Source organism: Camarhynchus parvulus, chromosome 2 (genome assembly GCF_901933205.1).
Source record: "Camarhynchus parvulus chromosome 2, STF_HiC, whole genome shotgun sequence".
NCBI classification, from domain to species: Eukaryota; Metazoa; Chordata; class Aves; order Passeriformes; family Thraupidae; genus Camarhynchus; species Camarhynchus parvulus.
The window spans coordinates 87,916,607-87,934,438 of NC_044572.1; the positions used below are offsets into that span (position 1 = coordinate 87,916,607).

General features: G+C 37.9%; 1 protein-coding gene across 1 annotated transcript in view; it reads right to left on the reverse strand.

Moving 5' to 3' along the window:
- Positions 1 to 17,832, reverse strand: part of LPCAT1 (lysophosphatidylcholine acyltransferase 1) — a 59,264-nt gene that overhangs the window by 2,324 nt on the left and 39,108 nt on the right. Inside the window, exons 10-13 of the mRNA XM_030966175.1 lie at positions 13,587 to 13,712; positions 7,877 to 8,030; positions 6,911 to 7,009; positions 2,810 to 2,948 (exon numbers count right to left, since the gene is read on the reverse strand). Coding sequence (XP_030822035.1) covers positions 2,810 to 2,948; positions 6,911 to 7,009; positions 7,877 to 8,030; positions 13,587 to 13,712 — 518 coding nt within the window. The remainder of the gene's footprint in view (positions 1 to 2,809; positions 2,949 to 6,910; positions 7,010 to 7,876; positions 8,031 to 13,586; positions 13,713 to 17,832) is intronic.

Here is a 17,832-nt window from a genome sequence, read left to right on the forward strand (position 1 = left end):
GAATACTTATTGAAGGCGTACTCAGCAGAGTGCAATGAAAAATGCTTGGAATCCCATCTGCCTTATTCATCAGAAATGTGAAACAAGGTCATGTAGAAAGAACCAACTATTCCAGCATCTAATCACGGGTCTCATCTTGGAGTTCCAACTGAAAGCAACTGTGAAGCATTAGACTGAAGGAAAAGATCACCTCAGTTATTAACTTGGGGAAAGAAGGTGATTTTGCTTCCCACCTCCATTAAAAGAAAGAGACAAATAAAGAACCCAAAGTGGAGTTAAGATTCATGTCTATGTCTTTGCATTAAGTATGCATATGTACTACAAGAACTTCAAGAGGTTTTTCTCCTCCCCTTGAAACTCCCTCCTACTACTTGATGCTCCTCCTGGAAGTTCTGTGCTCGTTAATCTTCTCTAGTTTTTGTTTCCACTAAGCTAAATATTATAATCCTGTGGTTAATATAGAATTATTTTAAGCAAATAATTCTTCCTTCCCTGATTCTTCATCCATACAGATAATCTAAATAAGGCCAATTCCCCCTTTTTTTCTGGCTACAGCAAGCCAGGCAGTCTTCAGAACACTTTCACAGTCTGAATTGTCTATCAAGAGCTGGTGGACAGTTTCCTAGAATTTGACATACCCTCCTAGAGAACCTATTCAAACTCTTCAGAATCATGTTTTAAGACTGATAAATCTTGCCTCTGTCTATATTAGGCCTAAAAGGAAAAGCATTGCAATGAAAGTGCATCTGAAGAACTAAGCCAACTGCACACTGAATAGGAGAAGTCATACATACATCTTTGGCAACCAGAGTGCTTTCAACCATGCAACAACAATTCAGATTTCCAATAATTCAGATTCACAACCTCAATTTTGCTCTTGATTATTCTGTTTACTTGCAACCTGAGCTTTACCTTTGAGATGAGATCTGTGGCTTCAAGGACTCTGCTGTGCATGCAGAAATTTAGGTTTGATACTTTAGGTATTTTATCTTTTTTATCTTACAAGTAAGGCTCAACTTAATATTCCTGCTTTAAATTCCAACACCCTAGAAAGGAGATTGGCAGTAGATTTCTGCTGTGTGTATCCAAAGTAACATTAGTTCCATCAGATACAATGCTTTGATTTCACAGAACTTGTCTGGACAGTATCTTCAGAACTGTGTGGTCTGCAAGTTTTTTCATCTCTCCTTTCTAGTAAGTAAGTGCAACAAATTGAGCATGTGTGAAGTTCCACACATTCTCAAGGAAGGCAAGAGGTTGATTATTTATGGCAGGAACTCTCAAGACAAATGCAATACCAAAAGTTTATTTGCAACTTCTAATTTTGTAATCTAGTAACTTGGACATTTACTCCCATTAAACTTTGAGATATGTTAAAATGACATGTTTCTATTATAAAATGAGCACTTCTCTCAGAAAAACTGCTAAGAAAAGTTTCAAAGAAGTTATGTAAACATCATCCTGCTATCTGCTTTGTGTTCCATCACAAAAGACTGTTCTTGACTACAGGATATAAAATAGTGAAAATGAGGGCCAAGCACTCCAGTGGCCACTGCTGTGGCTTAGTAGTCCAGATTTTCTTGTGAGGGGAACATATGATGACCACTTAGGGAAAAAGTGCAGATTAAATGCAACAATTACAGATTAATATTAAAATATAAATTCTTTGGCAACTCACATGACCTGGTCGGAGTTCACTTGTACATGACTATAAATTAGCTATTCTCAAACAATGAAATGTGCCAAAATTAAAATTCTGCTGCACTTACCAGCTTAAGATTTGTGCTGGTATTTTTGAAGCTGGTGATTGGGAGGCGGGGGGAAGAGCTGAGTCACTGCACACTATGAGTTGGAAGACAAGGAACAACAGTGATAGGCAGGAGAAAGGCAATGGGCAGGATGGATTTGGAAATGCTGGGGATGTGACAGATAGAGGCACAGAAAGGAAAGGAATAGTACAGTAGGAATCAAGGAGAGAAGACAGTCAGGCAAAAAGGAAAGGACAGTGGCAATACTCTCCTGATGCTGATTTCAGTAACTCTAAAATATTTGTGTATTTGAAGTTTCACGTACATATTGTATGCTTGAAACAGAGGAACTACTAATGTAGAAACTATGATTTACTAACACTAATGTATTATTTTGTAAGATTGTTACCAATTAAATACATCCTGATTATCCTGAGGGAAAACAATTAGAACAGGGTATATCATAAGCACCTCTACTGGAGATACTTAATATGTTGGCTATCAACAACTCAGTTCATACTCAAATGATACAACTAAATTTAGAACCTTACTGCATAAAACATAAATAATCTGAAGTAACATATAAGTACTCTGACTCCCAGCACAATCTATTCACCCAGGTCTCAATTTTTCAAATGCAACTTTCTCGCCTCCATTCCACCTACATTGCAGGCTATAGAATAGGCAGCCTGGTTAACCCCCCCATTTCCTGCTCTCATATATCAGACACAAAACAACAAGACAGAGCTAAGGCATGTTTCTTTAAAAATACACATTCTGTTCTATGGAAATCATAGAACAGAATACTTTGAAGGAACTAATCCTCATATTATGTGACTTGATGAGGAGGGGAAAACTGAAAACATGGCATTTGATACCAAAGGTGAAACTCATTTTTAAAATGTAAATTTACTTTGTTTGCAGTGCTGTTGTCAGTATTGAAGTCACCAAGCCAACTAAAAAAGGTAGAGTTTAATAAAAATGTAATTGCTTTGTTTGTCAACATGAATGCAAGCAACTTGGACATTTTGCGACAGTTCAGATGCAGTTTGAATACTTACCATATGTAATCTTTCCTTTTTCCTCTTCATCTACAGCTCTAAAAAGATGTGTAACATCAATTTGTGACACACCCATGGCAGTCTTCAGAATATGAGCTAAATCCTCTTCTGTTACAGTTCCGCCTTCTGACTGGTACAGCTATGAATCAAGACAGCAAGATAAATCATTGCAAAGCTGAACGCTGACTCCTATAAACAGCATTACACTGAAGTAAAGCAAAACAAAAGGTTGGTATTAGAAATTCTAGTCACTCTCAGACTGATGTGATATATTAAGGATTTCAGATTAGTCTGGATAAAAAATATCATCATCAGTTCACATGTGTATGCTTATAAAGTAAAGCTTGCTATAATCAGAAAGAAGTCCTATGTTTACATGTCTAACCACTGGAACCACTGTGATATTCAGCAACAAGACTGTCAAACACTAACATGTTTTGCAAACATATAACTGAGAACAATATTCAGTCCATTGAGCTATGTGTCCAAACTCCAACACAGTCTGTAATATTGGGAGATATATTTAGCTCAGCCTAAATCAGATACCATTTCTACTTGGTCAGGTGTAAAACTCAAGATTCCTTTGACCAAAATCCAAGAGCAAGCTTGCACTGAATGTCTGTATCTAAATGGTCTTAATCAGGAGAACCCCACCCATATACATGGGGCATATACATATGGGCATATAATTTTCTACAAGTATTTTATTCTAGAAAACAATCAATTGCATACTCTTACATCCTAAAGAGTTACCTCAGAAAGAGTTAGCTTTACTACTGACAGACTGATAACTATGAAAAATTGCTCACAGTCTCATTCCATTTTTGCATATGTAAGGTGTTTTACCCTGAGAAATGGACCTGAATACCTCAAAACATCATAGCAAATACAGCTTCATTAAGCTTCCTTAAAAAACTAAATTTGCCTATATAATTTGAAGCGAGAGAAAGGAAGTTTTGAAATATTTCTCTCTCCTCTTCAAGCACGACAACACTGAAAATATCAAACCATGTAAAAAGTGCCATTTAGGAAACTTCCTTTTAATTTCTCTACATCATTGACAAAGTGGGAACTGATGAGATTGAATAAAACAGGCATAAGTATGTATTTTTCACACAAGCAGAAGCAATTGCCACAAGACAGCGCACCTTAGGGGGGTGCCCCCCCAAAAGGGGAATAAAAATATTGAAATTCCATGGAAGAAAACATATGCTCAAATCAGGAATATTGCCTTTTGCCCCCCTGCACCTAGCCTGCACACTGTTTCACAGGAATAGGACAAGGACCAAGACATTTCTTTAATAAAACTTGCTACATTTTCACAGAACAAGTAGTCAGGTAATATTGGGTGGTCAGTATAAACACTATATTGACAAGATTTACAACAGCCTTTAATTTCTTTAGCAGTTTGGAAGGGAAGGTGTAGCACTTATACTGGAGCGCTGCTCTTAGTCCAAACCTCCTGCCAAGGCAGGGTAACCTACAGCAGGGTGCACTGGAGTGCATCCAGGTGTGTTTGGAATGTCTCCAGAAAGGGAGACTCCACAACCTCCCTGGGAAGCCTGTTCCAGTGCTCTGCCACCCTCAACAAATAAGTTCTTCTTCATCTTGAGGTGGAACTTCTTGTGATTTAGTTTATGGCCACTGCTCCTCATTCTGTCATTGGGCACCACTGAAAAGAGTTTGGCACCATTGTTCTGACACAAACCTTTGAGGTATGTACATGCATTAATGAGATCCCCTCAGTCTTCTCTTGTCCAAACTAAACATCCCCAGCTCCCTCAGTCTCTCCTCATAAGAGAGATGCTCCAGGCCCCAAATCATCTTTGTGGCCTCTGCTGGACCCTCTCCATTACCTCCATGTCTTGGGCTGAGGAGCCCAGAACTGGACACAGCACTCCAGATGTGCCTCACTAGAGCCAAGCAGAGGGACAGGATCACCTCCCTTGACCTGCTGGCCACACTCTTCCCAAAGCACCCCAGGATCCCACTGGCCATCCTGGCCAAAAGGGCACTGCTGGCTCATGGCCAGCTTGTCACCCAGCAAGATCCCCATGTCCTTCTCTGCAGAGCTGCTCTCCAGTGGGTCACAGCCCAGCCTGTGCTGGGACTTGGGGCTTTTCCTCCCCAGGTGCAGGACCCTGCACTGGCCCTTGTTGAACCTCCTCAGGTTTCTCCCCATCAAACTCTCCAGCCTACGGAGGTCTCATTCAATGGCAGCACAGCCCTCAGGTGTATCTCCCTCTCCCTCCAGTTTTGTAACAACTCCATACAATGATACTATTTTTCAAGTTCTTCAGTCATACACTAAACACTTTAACTTTGAAAACTTGTAGCTATGTGAAATGTTGCACTTTTCCTGAAAGAAGTAGCACGTGGCAGAGGACAGCGCCTGTTCAAAGTCATACACACCCGAACTAGCAAGGTCCTTCAACGGCTCCAGGTAAGCTGTGTGAATATCTTATTGTAGGTGAAGTCAGGACAGGAGGTAGAAAAGGATTAAAAAAGGTTCTCTTTCATTATTTTCTAATCCCAGAATAAGCAAAATTTCCTCAACTTGACACTTTTCTTAACCCTTCCAATCATCACTAGCAGGATAAAATGAGCCATACCTGCTTTCCCTTGCTGAGTACTTCCCCTTAATACATGCATAAAGCTTCTTTGCAGTTTTACAACTAACTATATATTTTGCAATTAACAAAGTGACTCAAAATTATGTATTATGAGTCAGGGAGTGAAGCAGATAATGAAGAACAAATTTTCCTAAGAAACAGTTTCATTAACTTCAAGTATTTCCAGAAAGAAAATAACCATTCAATCTGAGCTTCTCTTCCTCTCAAATGATAAAATTATCTTGCATGTTATCAAGCATGACAGCTAAATAAAAAAAAAGTATTTTCCCAAAACCCCCCTTTACATTTACTTCAAATCTGTTCATTTTAGTATGAAGACATAGAGCTGACCAACAGCATCTATTTTTCTATGCCATTTTATAGCTGAAATGGACTGAGTCAGAACAGAGACTTTTCTTTCTGCTTTTCCCTCAGAAGCAGCAATAAACAACAGCAGCTACTAATGGCAGATTTCCCACAATATTTGTAGGAAATAAATATTTTTGCTCCATCCTCCTTTGCCAAATTTATTGGATTCTGGCTGAAGGCTAAGAATGATACATGTGACACTAAGCATTCACAGGAGCCTCATTTCTTCAGCAGCACGTATTTAAAGTCATCATGCTGAAGAAGCTGAATACAACTACACAGAAAATAAGGCTGCAATGTAGCACCATGCAAGTGAATGCTCTGAGCTCCATGCATTCACTAGTGAAGACAGCATCAAGACTTAGCTCTTCTCAGTTTCAGTAACACTGAAGACCATGTGAATTCAAGGCAAAGGGAAAAGATGATGCAGGATGCAGCAGAGTTTGCATGTTGAAACAGTAATATTAAAGAAATTAATTGAAAAGTAAGAAATCAAGGTGTCAGAAACCCATTGGTTAAGCATTGCTGCTGTCACTTTCCCAAAAAGCTTGCATTAACAATCTATGGTGATGCTACAACAAACCACTGAGGCTAGAGCAAGATCAGGAGCACTTCTGGGAAGCATCAAGTCTGGACAAAGACTGCAGGACCACCACACATACATGGTAAGACTAAGAGGAAAGAAAATTTTAACAAGAAGAAAAAAGGAGATAAAAAAACTCTATTAACATGTAGGAAATTTAAAAAAAATGTATTTTATTAACTTGAAAAATCAGATTTGTTAGAAACATTCTAAGAGTAGTAAGTACAACTCAACAGACTGTTTGTTTAGAGGAATCTGTACAAAGGACTTGAGGTTTGAAACTTAATTTGCTAAAAAGGATTCTGCCAGAGTTCTACAGAGAACAATTTCAAACAGCAAGCATTCATAATTTTACACAACTTACACTTGTAATGCATTCCCTGTTAACACGAACTCTTAATCTAACTTTCCATTAATATTGTTTTTAAACGTAATCAAGTATTAAAAGGAAATGTGGAAACATCTATTGAGTCTAATGCCAGTATTAGTAATTTCTAAAAATAAGTAAACTACATAGACCAAGAAAATGCAGCTTACCTGAAATGCCAGCTGAATTGTTTCCAGAGTTTTGGATGGCTTACAGACAACTGACAGAGCAACGACAAATTCCCGAATGTCAATTACACCATCTTCGTTCTGTGAAGGAAAACCTTCCATCAAAATAGTGCAGTTTGTCTGAGAATTTTCATAAATAACTAACAGTTGCTAAAAATGCAGAATATTCGGAAAGATTGTTACATGCACCATGACAAAAAAAGCCTCACTGAAATGAAATCACATGAGGACAAGAACCTGGGTGAAAGCTTTGCAGATTCTTTTCAGAGTCTCAGTCAAAAGTCACAGTTTAAATATTCTTGAAAGACAGCACTGCTACTGTCACCCTTCACTTGCATATTTAAGATTTTTCCATTAAAGCATCTGAATCACTGGGCTGAAATAAAAACCAGGGAACCAGAGGACAACGCACCCTAATTTAAGCCCGAATACATGACATCTGCTCCAAGAGAGAACACTGCGGACATATCCACCTCCTGGTCCAGACAGCACCTCATCCACACAAAGATAATCGTCATTTCCTTGTTCTGAGTCATTGCCAGAGGAATGAAAAACTGGCTCACTTGCCAAGATCCTTCAGGTTTCAGGCTCATAGAAGAACAAGTCATTTATTTACAAGGTAAACGAAATATCAGCTAACAGACACTGCATTCATCTGCAATGGGCAGCAGCAGAGGTCTAGCCTGACCCTACCTTTCTTCCTCTTCATGTTTTGCATCTAGAAAAGAGACAGTTTTTGTCCAGCTGATATTCCTTTTAAGTTCTAGCTGAAGGAATGATTTAGCTGATGATAGGTGCCCTTACCTTGTTGAAAGGGAAGGGCAGTAAGCAAATTTTATTGTATAATGCTCAGAAAGCAGATGTCAGTGAATTCAATTGAAACAGAAGTAGGCTAAAGTGGAGTTTACCAAAAGCAGTAAAATTCTAAAACTTAATGTTGTTTCTTACCTCATCAAAAAGTGCAAACATACTTTCTAATGTCTGAGAAACTGGAAATTCCAAGTAGGCTGAAAATTCTTTGAGATCAACCTTTTCTTTCTTCATTTTCATGGCACTGGCAGCATATTTATCAAGATCATCTTCAAGTGTTTCTGGCTTCAGTCTATAAAGCATATTATTTTTGCACATTTTAAAAATCAACCCAGTTTTAACAATATGTATTTCAAAATATCAAATGAAAAAATGGATGATTATGGTGTAAAGCATTAAAAAGTCTGGTTTCAGAATTACTACACAACTTTATTATCAAATAATGTATTTCTGTAGTTTTAAAGCTCCCATTAGTTCTCAAGCTGTATCAGGAATTACTGCAAGGGCTTAAGAACCCTGGACAAACTCATGTCCTTTAGTCTACCTTGATTACAAGCCATATGTGTAAGCAGTTCAGCAGGAAGAAACACAGTCTAGAACTAGCTAATAAATTCCAAGCATGGAGAACTAGGTGGAATTTAGGTCACCTGAAAATGGCTGTATTGTAGGACACTAACATAAACCAATTACGTTTCCAAATTTACTAATGTCACTGAACAGGAAGGACATGATGCATCTTACCTAAAAAAAAAAATAAATCAGGGATTACATAATAGTGATTATACTGTTAATCCTGTTAAACAGTCCTCATTTTTCACATTCAGTCTTGAGTTGGACACCACTATGAGGTAACCCAAACAAAATTCTTGTACTTCCTACAGCTAGTAGTCCTTCCCTATTGCAAAACCAGACATTGATGGATGAACAACTTTATACTTATATAGCTATCTATTGTGTGGTTGTTGGCTGGTTTTTTGCCTAAGTCCAGCTTCCTGTTTTGGCTTTGCAAAATAAAAGCCAACAACAACAACAACAAAAAAACAACCCCAAAACCAACCAAACAAAAAAGCCCTACTGAATTATCTTACTATGAATAAAATAAATGGTGCTGCAGGTACGATGTAAAGAAAAGCAGCTTTCCCCAAACACAGCATCAAGCAGATCTGGATCAGGTGTCCTCTGAACTGATTCAGGGTAACTTGGGCATCTTTCCACTCTGAAGACAAAAGATGCCAGTAAAGTCTCCTACAATGTCCTTCTGCAGTTGCCTGTTTTGCTGCCTGCTGCTGCAGACAAGGAAAAGCCATTATTCACACAACTGAGAAGCTTACAGCAGAAGTGTTCCCAGACTGCAGCTGGGACTCTTCAGCAGCTTCCTCTCAGCAACAAGAATGAATAAAATGCTTAATATCAGCATTCTGAGGAGCTTCTGAAAAAAGATAAGAGCATTTCTGCTAGGAAGATGATCTGATACATCAGCTCCAGAACTTGATTGCTTGCTGTAGTGACCCTTCCTAAACATCACAACTCTTAAGTAAAAATACAATTCCCATGGCTTTTGTCATGACCTATACTGACTTACCAATATGTACTAACTACACCATGCCAAGACCTGTATGTCTGAATTATAAGATTTGAACATGCAAAAATTCTTCCAGAAACCCATGGCTCCTATAGAAAATTCACAAATTCTCCATCCTAGCATTAAAGCACTTATCTCAAGATTTAGTCCTAGACAGCAAAAAAAGAATGAGACACCTTTCTGCAAACATTAATTTTCCACGATCAAATAGAAAAGTAGAAAGAACTATAACAAACAAAAAAAATCCATAGAGGATTTGAGATGCACACAGAACTCATCTTCTCACATGCAGGATTACATGAAAGAAGTGTCCACTGATAATACATCCCAGACTAGTGGCTGCACTGGATTTCAACTGTAGCACAAGGACAGCTGGCATCTAAATCCTCCCTTGAGATAAGCCCCCACTGACGCAGAATATGTAGTGTAACATTTGTCTCTAAATCAGAGAGATTTTGTTTGCAATGAATTGTCTCAAAATTCACCTTCTAGAACTGAGGGAGCACTCATTTGGTGAGTAGCACTCAAGACTTGCAAGATCTCCCCTTCACCAGTAATTAAGCCTGAACAGCTATAGAAGCTTGAAGGCAAAATCTTGTATGGAAAGTAACACAGCTCACCATAAATCCTACAGGCATCTTGTGGTTTATGTTTTGTAAATATAGAAAGAGGTGTGAGGCAATCTCAAAAGCAACATGTGGATCAGTGAGGCAAACTGCTTCAACCTGGGTATGACAGCATTGTACTTCTGGTCATGCAAGGTGGGCTCACTTCCCTCTAACCTTTCAAAACCAGGAAGTCATTAATATGTTGATGACTATAAGCTGCTAAACTGAAGTCTTCAGAAGCCAAGTGCAAACCTCATAATAGGTTCTGAACCAATATGGAAAGGTCTGAATGTCCCAATTCCTTTACAATTGTTACTTTTATCCCAATGGAGGCCACAAATTATAGAAAGCCCACAACAAATGTCTTCCCACATGAAATCATGTTTGTTGGCTTAATAGTTTCCATGCAGGATCTAAGCTTTATGATATATGAAATTATTTGCTGTTGTGGTGTTTTGCTTCATTTTTGAGGTCAGTGCATACTAAAGAGAACAGGAAGTATTCCTCAGTCCATGAAGATGGAAAGGACATTTTTCAAGATTAACAGCTCTGAACATTAAATTTTTCACAGCAGACTTCACAAGGAAAACGAGATCCCTCAAGGTAGAATATTTTACAGCATAATTATCACTATTTTTAGCAAGTAAGCTAGTTTTAGCTATATTTGACTATTTGAAAATAAGCTTATTTCTTGCATGCTGGGAACCTGCCAAAAACCTTCAGAGAGCTGAAGAACAGCTGGATCTTGTAGCTAGCTACTGGAAACTGCAAGCACAGAGAAACATGCCCTAAGCCAAAAAAGCACAATACATTCAGCTTTATGTCTGCTGATGTACTTCTGTGCAACTTCTTGCCATCATAGAGCAAGTATACTGAAAAACTGCAAAACTGACCCTCTGGAATACTTTTGGCACACCCTACCTTGATCCACAAAAGCAGGGGCTACCATGGCCGGTATTTGCTGTCATGCCTGATCCATGATCACCTCCTGTAGTGGAGAGCATTGCTTTTATCACAAATGCATAAGGTAAACACCGTCCAGAGATTTTTTCCTTGTTATAGATGACCTCTGAGCACTCTGAAGTCACAGCACAGGTAGTTAGCTGTGAGGGTTATTACTCTGGAGACACACAGTTCTACCTACAGTCTGGACCATTTTAGACACACATGGAGAGCAGAAATCTGCATTGTAGTCTGGATGGTAGAGGCTGTTGAGCAAGAATAGACAGGCACCAGGCCTGAGGTCCTTGCAGATCTTGGTAGCTTACAGCTGCATTGACTGAAAGGATCCTCATGGTCAACTTGATGAGGTAATATTGGAAATTAGAACAAACAGAAGCTTGAAACAATAGGAGCAAATAAATTCAAACCAGAACTCAAGGATCTCCTTGCAGGCAACTACCCTAAAGCAACTCATAAGAAGCATCTCATAAAAAGACAGACTAGACTTAATTAACTGTATTAACACTTCCTGAAAGAGAAGATATTCAAAGAGGCTTTAGTAAGGCACAAAATCCAAACAGGATTCAACGTCCAGAACATGGCAATAGATTCAGTGCAAGTAAAAATAGAGATTCACTTTAAACAGTGGGGCAATCACTTACAGAATAAGTCATCAAATGAAGCAGAGGATTTGCAATGTATGAAAAAAAAGCTATAACTTAGACTGCACATAGTTTAGCAATTAGCTTGTTGATCAGACAAACTATCAGACTGAAGAGAAACACAACTCCTTGAGGAGTAATGAATGCACAATTTGAGAAGATAAGTCTATGATCAATTGATCTCATTGACAAAGCAGTCATTTAATCACAGAGTTTGGTACAAGCCAGCTGTACAACTCTGTTAACAGAGCCCAAGCTCTTCCTTAGATGAAGCATGAGAACTCACTGCTGTGCCTGCATGGATTCTGGACTGGGTCCCATCCAGCTGAGTACAGGCTAAGCAAATTTTACAGACAAAGATAATGAATCCTGTAGACACAATGTGCACAGAAGTAACTCTTCAGTAGAGCAAACTGAGGTAAATTGATTTCAAAAAATCAAAACCAAAAAGAACTCTGAATTTGCCTTACTATAGGAATCTTAAAACTGGATGTTACCTTGAAAGTATGTCATTGCTCAAAAATAAATGTTAAGACTGGATGAAAAATCCATTGGATAAAATTTACTTTTCCAGTTATTTAGGGATGCTAGTGGATGATCTTAATGCCTCCCTGACCTCAAAACCTTTGAATAAACAGCAAAATGACTACATTATTATCAAATGTGCATTAGAGATGAAGTCATATTACAATCTTCATCCAATTGTGCCAGAAAAATACCAGCATAATATCCTTCTTATTGGCACATGCCCAAATTCAGAGAGGATTATCTTTTGCCAAGGATTAATTGCTCATACCAGAGAGAGAACTTCTGGGCTGCAGTGAACCTCACAAATGCGTGTAACTGTTTCAGAGGCCAAAACAAAAGCACAATTTAAAAGAACAGCTTTAAATTGAGCAGACAGAAGCCAGACAACTTAACAAGAGGATTAAACTGAATCCCAGGATTATCAACTGCATAATAAGAGACGTGGGTGGTTGGTTTGTTTTGTTTTACTTGTTTTTCTTCCTTAGTGCTGTAAATTCAGAGCCTTTTTAAACAAAGTGAGAATCTTCATTTGCCCCTGTAAGTCTCTCCTATCCTAATGGACGTTTTTCAGATGGAAGCCCTGACAACAGATTAGTACATGCTTGTCATCTGAATTCATGATGTGTGCTGTCCTACATTCCTTATTATCCAACAGAGCTTTTTCTTCTTTATTTTCATTTATGTACACAAGCTGAAGATGAAGGAAAATTAGTGAAAGGAAATAAAATACACAATGGAAACATTAAACTGTGCTCTGTACTTTCAGATGATGAGACAAGAAAATGAAAAAAGGTCTTGCATATTGAGAGTTAATAGGATGAGGCTGTACATTTAGTTCATAGTTGCTCAATAAAATCACTGGAGAAGCTTCCTGCTTGGAAAACAGCAGCAAGTTCTACTATTTGGTTTATGTAAATTTTTTCAGGTTTGCTGAGGCTTTTTTGAAAGGTAAACCTAGCAGGAAATGGCACTATGGGAAGAAAGAAGAGAGGACCCACGCTGCACGCACTGAGCTACAGCTGCATTACAAAGTCTATGTGGCAGTGACCTGCTCCAGAGATCAACCACTACCTTGTCCTTCTCAGGAAAGGGTCACCCCTCTGTCCTCACCATTACAAGGTCAATCCAGTCATGAGATTGCTGTTGGCAGCATTTGTTTTCCCTCCACAGATGTCACAGAAAAAGGCAATTGACTCTCAACTGTATCAAATATTAGGAATCCCACGGTATTCCTGATCCTCTTCAGAAACTGTCTTCTAGCTCAGGAATGAATGCTTCAGACACACTCTGCTCACTTGTCAGATCGAAAATAGGAATTTTACAACCTACTCTACTCATTAGGATTCAGGGGTACTGCTTGCAAGTGAAGTACAGTACTGTTTTAATTTTACACTTGTGTTTCCCTGATTGTATGATGACAACACTCCATTTATACTCATAAATGCAATATTGTTACATGATGGGAAAGAAAAACTACAGATATATAATGAAGATGCACCTTACATATAAGTATTGTATATGCTCACCCAAGGCTTCTCACAAGCTTTGCAAATTCTAAAAGACATGTATCTGAAGGTAGACGAAGCTGTCCCTCAGCCAAAGCCAGCTGACAGTCTTCAAACGTGTAGTCTGTCACTGGAACTCCCAACGCCCTTGAATAAACCAAAGAAACACTGTAAACAAGACACTAAGAAAACTGAGCAGAATAATAACTTTTTTCACAGCAAGAAATCCTGTAACAATTATGCTCTCTATTCTGAAAAACTATAAGGAAGAGCCAATAAAAGTAAGTTTACAAAGAGAGAATGAAATATGGTACTTGATCTGTTGCAGAGCATCTGCTTTGACTGAGTCCATGACAATATGCAAGAACACAAGGCAAAAATTAGGCAGTGCACAGACTTTCATAGACATAAGTTTCATATAAGTGAATAACTAGGGTTTCAAAATTTTTAATCTAGAACCCAAATATATATTTATTAACAACTGTGGCTAATATTTTTACTATTATTGATTTAAAATGTGTTAGTGCAATCACCTGAGCAAAACAGCTATTACCTTCAGCTGATATTAATATTATACAAAAGGCAACATTTCTCTATAAAGAACAGCTAGAACACAACATATAAAAACAAGCAGAGTTAAACTTTAAGCAAACAAGTTACTTTTAAATGTGTGACATAAAGGTAGAAAAAAAATACTCCCAAGTCTTTATACACCGAACAATTCAGTACTGGTTTTGGCTTCACTTGTAACTTGATGCTCTGTAGTAATTGTAGTACCAAAAGATAATTGATGGAAATCCTGATATTGTAGCTGCCCTGCATTTGCTGTGGCAAAGTTGACAGAAAGACAGTGCGGTGTGAAAGAGGCCTTTAAGAATTCAGTGAACAAACATAAGATGCAATTTAGAAAGCCAACATAGCTCCATATAAACTACTCATATGCCACATTTTTATTATACTTGATTTTACTTATCATAGTAAGAAGCATTATTTCCTTTATGCAGCATTTTCCAGCTTGATGAAATCTTCACAAAATTTTTTTGTTTAATTACCTTCATTCTTTTCATCTACAGTTTGCCTACCTTACTGCTAACCACATTTTTCATATGTGAAGTTAATATACATTCATGGCAAGATTGATGCAAAATCCTGAGGCCTGCCACACTAATTTTGGCTTTGATGAAAACTCTGCATTCAATTCTCATCTTTACTATAAGTAGTTTGATCTGTAATGGCAGTTACCTCTTATGCAAACAGTTTCTGTCAAACAGCCTCTTCCCCAGAATCTCACTCCAAGGCCTTTGAATAGCAAGGTAAATAACATAAGGCAGTTCTCTTCTGTCCACTGATTAATTATCAAACTTCAGGAATTCTGACATATAGGACATGCACTAAACCTTAAAGGTACTGATCAGGGCTTCTCTCTTCTCTTTGAGGCTGAAAGTCAAACATTTAGGAAGAACACCTCACTAATAAATATTCAAGCTCCAAAGTACCAAATATGGTTTAAAAAAATAGATAGTATTTATAAGCTATTTATGCACAAAACAAGGAATTAGAAGGTAGTGATCTTGGTTGAATAGCTTCCCCCTTCCTAAGAAGAAACAAGGAGAACGGAACAAAACGACAAAGCCAACTAAACCAAATTATTTAGGTACATAGAAAAGTCATCATAGAAGCAGAATGTTGAAGATTACATTGCCTCATACTAGTGATCTAAGCAATTAAATTCAGTTCCTCTAAAATTTTCTCTGCTTGATCTGTTCTTGTTTCACCAATCCAGCCCTCCTATGAAGTGTCCCAGCAGTATTTGTATATCAGTAAACCACCTTAATGGAATGGACAAGATTCTTGTGATACCTTACCACACCCCACAGACTCATGGTAAAATACAGATGAAGAACTCCCCCATGCTGTGCAGATTTAAATCCATTTCCAAGTTCAACCTGAGATCAGGTATTGTGAGCATGTCAAGATTTCTGCTTTATAGTATTCCATATAGTATTATACAAGATGTAATATATGTAATCTGTATTATAATAATCTGTATTAAGATATGTAATCTATATTATACAAGATGAAATCACTGGTATTTTACAACACAAAATTAATTTTCCTCAAAAGAAGAGAAAGGAGTGGATGAAAGAAGCAGAGTCTACCCAGCCAGTTGAGATTACTTCCTATTCCCATCTTTTGCACTCAATCATCCCTACAGACATCCATGTCAACTGTGTCCAGCAAGGACATGCTACAGACAGTACTGCCCAGAGCAGTTCCATAAAAGAATGAAACAAAGATCTAGCCCAGCCAAGCATATTACACCAAAATTCATCAGTTCTCCAGGCCACACTAGGTATAGCATGTAAGAGAAATACAGGAACTTACAGGCGATCAGCTGAAGCACAGGGGAACTAGATGCAAAAGGGGAAGCATGTTAAAAATAAGTTAGGAAACTGAAAGAGTAAAGCGTTCCTCTGTTTGACATATTAGGAAATCAGAGAAGTGGTAAGACACTTAAATTCTGAAAGGACAGAAAATAATTCGTGTCATTGAAAATGATTAAAGGCGGCAATTAAAAAAAGAGACTTTGAAGAAACAGAAGAAACTCAAGCATTCTCTCAAGGGAAATAGAGAGGATGGACAAGCCAAAGCATGAAACAATAGCTTGTTAAAACCAAAAGCAAGATGCTGTTCCAACACATCAAAAGAAAGATGACTAAGAAAGATCAGGGCACTCAGCCTGGGGGGGAGGGTTGAAGCCAGACTGACTGCCAGCCCAGCACCAATGCCAGATTTAAACAACTGCTAAATAATGGTCCCCGAATATGTTGAAGGAGCCTAGCCAAGAGAAATTAAAAAAAGCCCAAAACAAACAACCAAAAATCAAAACCAAACTTAAGACAGAAAACAAATTCCAAGCAAAAGCCAGGGTCATTTCAGACTCAGCCAAACCACAAGGGGAAACACAACCTGCATCTTTTTGATAGCTTTGTGCACCCCCTTATAAAAGAGGTGGTAGTTGGGCCAGAATTATATTGCTGCTATCAGTGAAGGAAAATCCCCACTACAATTAATACCTACATGTATGTTCAATGTCAACACAAACACAAAATGGGATTCAGAAAGACAAAAGCAGCTTCTCTTGTCTTGTTCACCTGTTGTAATTTTCAAGCTGTTTGACTTAAAAAAAATCCCAAACAAATGAACTTAAAGAGGGTACATAAACATCCAGACTTTCACAATAACAAAGGTCAGAAGTGAGGAAGGAAAGAAACACTTTTGCTCAAAGCAAAGTTCAATCACAGAATCAGCCAAGGCCAGATAGAGTTCAAGCGGCTCTTGAGTTCAGAAGACAAATCACAAGCTGTATAGAGCTAGCAGCTTTAAAGGACCTTGATTTCAGCTCAGAATGTTGAAGAAAGCGAAGCTGAGCGACATAAAAAGTTCATTATTTATGCTAAGAATTGTGAAATTTTTAATTTCTTAGAATAAAGCCTGGCTTATTAGAGTTCACTGTAAGGCCTCGGTACAAGTGCAACTCACAAGATTTTCTACAGAACCAGTTATGAAACTATTCTAATTTATCCTCCAGGGCAATCTTTTTCTACTTCAATTGGGAAAAAAAAGATAATTTCAATTTGAGATGCAAATCACAAGTACATTCCCATATTCTTAATAAACTAAAAACTAAAACAACTTTTCCCATATCTTCATTTGAAAGCATTTCTCCCCCTCTTCTCTTCAAACTACCTCTGCTTTCACACTCACTTAATGTGAACCTAGCCTTTTAAAAAGTCCAGCAGATTTAAATGCCCTGATATGAATGTCTCGCTTGACATACCTTGAGACTTTTTCCTTCCCTGCCCTCCCCAAGGTGCTGGCTGTTTACCCATCATGACATCACACTACATGAAGTTTCAAAGTCAGCAAGTTGCTTGAAAATAATAAACTCAAATGAAACAAAACCCCAAAAGCCTTCTTGCAAACCCAATCTCAGAAACACAAGTTATACCTGTTATATCCTGATGTCTCATACCAAACAGCTCTCTATATCTAACATTTGTGCAGTCATAATATAAGATGAATTATTAACTTCCTCATTTTCTGCATACCAATCCACTATGCATGCAAAATGCCAAACATAAAACAGAATGTGACTGCTGGAATATTATGTAAAGTAAGAAAAAATAGTACAGGCAATATTGTGACATTTGGAATCTACATTTCAACAAAAAGATTCTCAAAGTGTTTTACATTGTTCATAAGC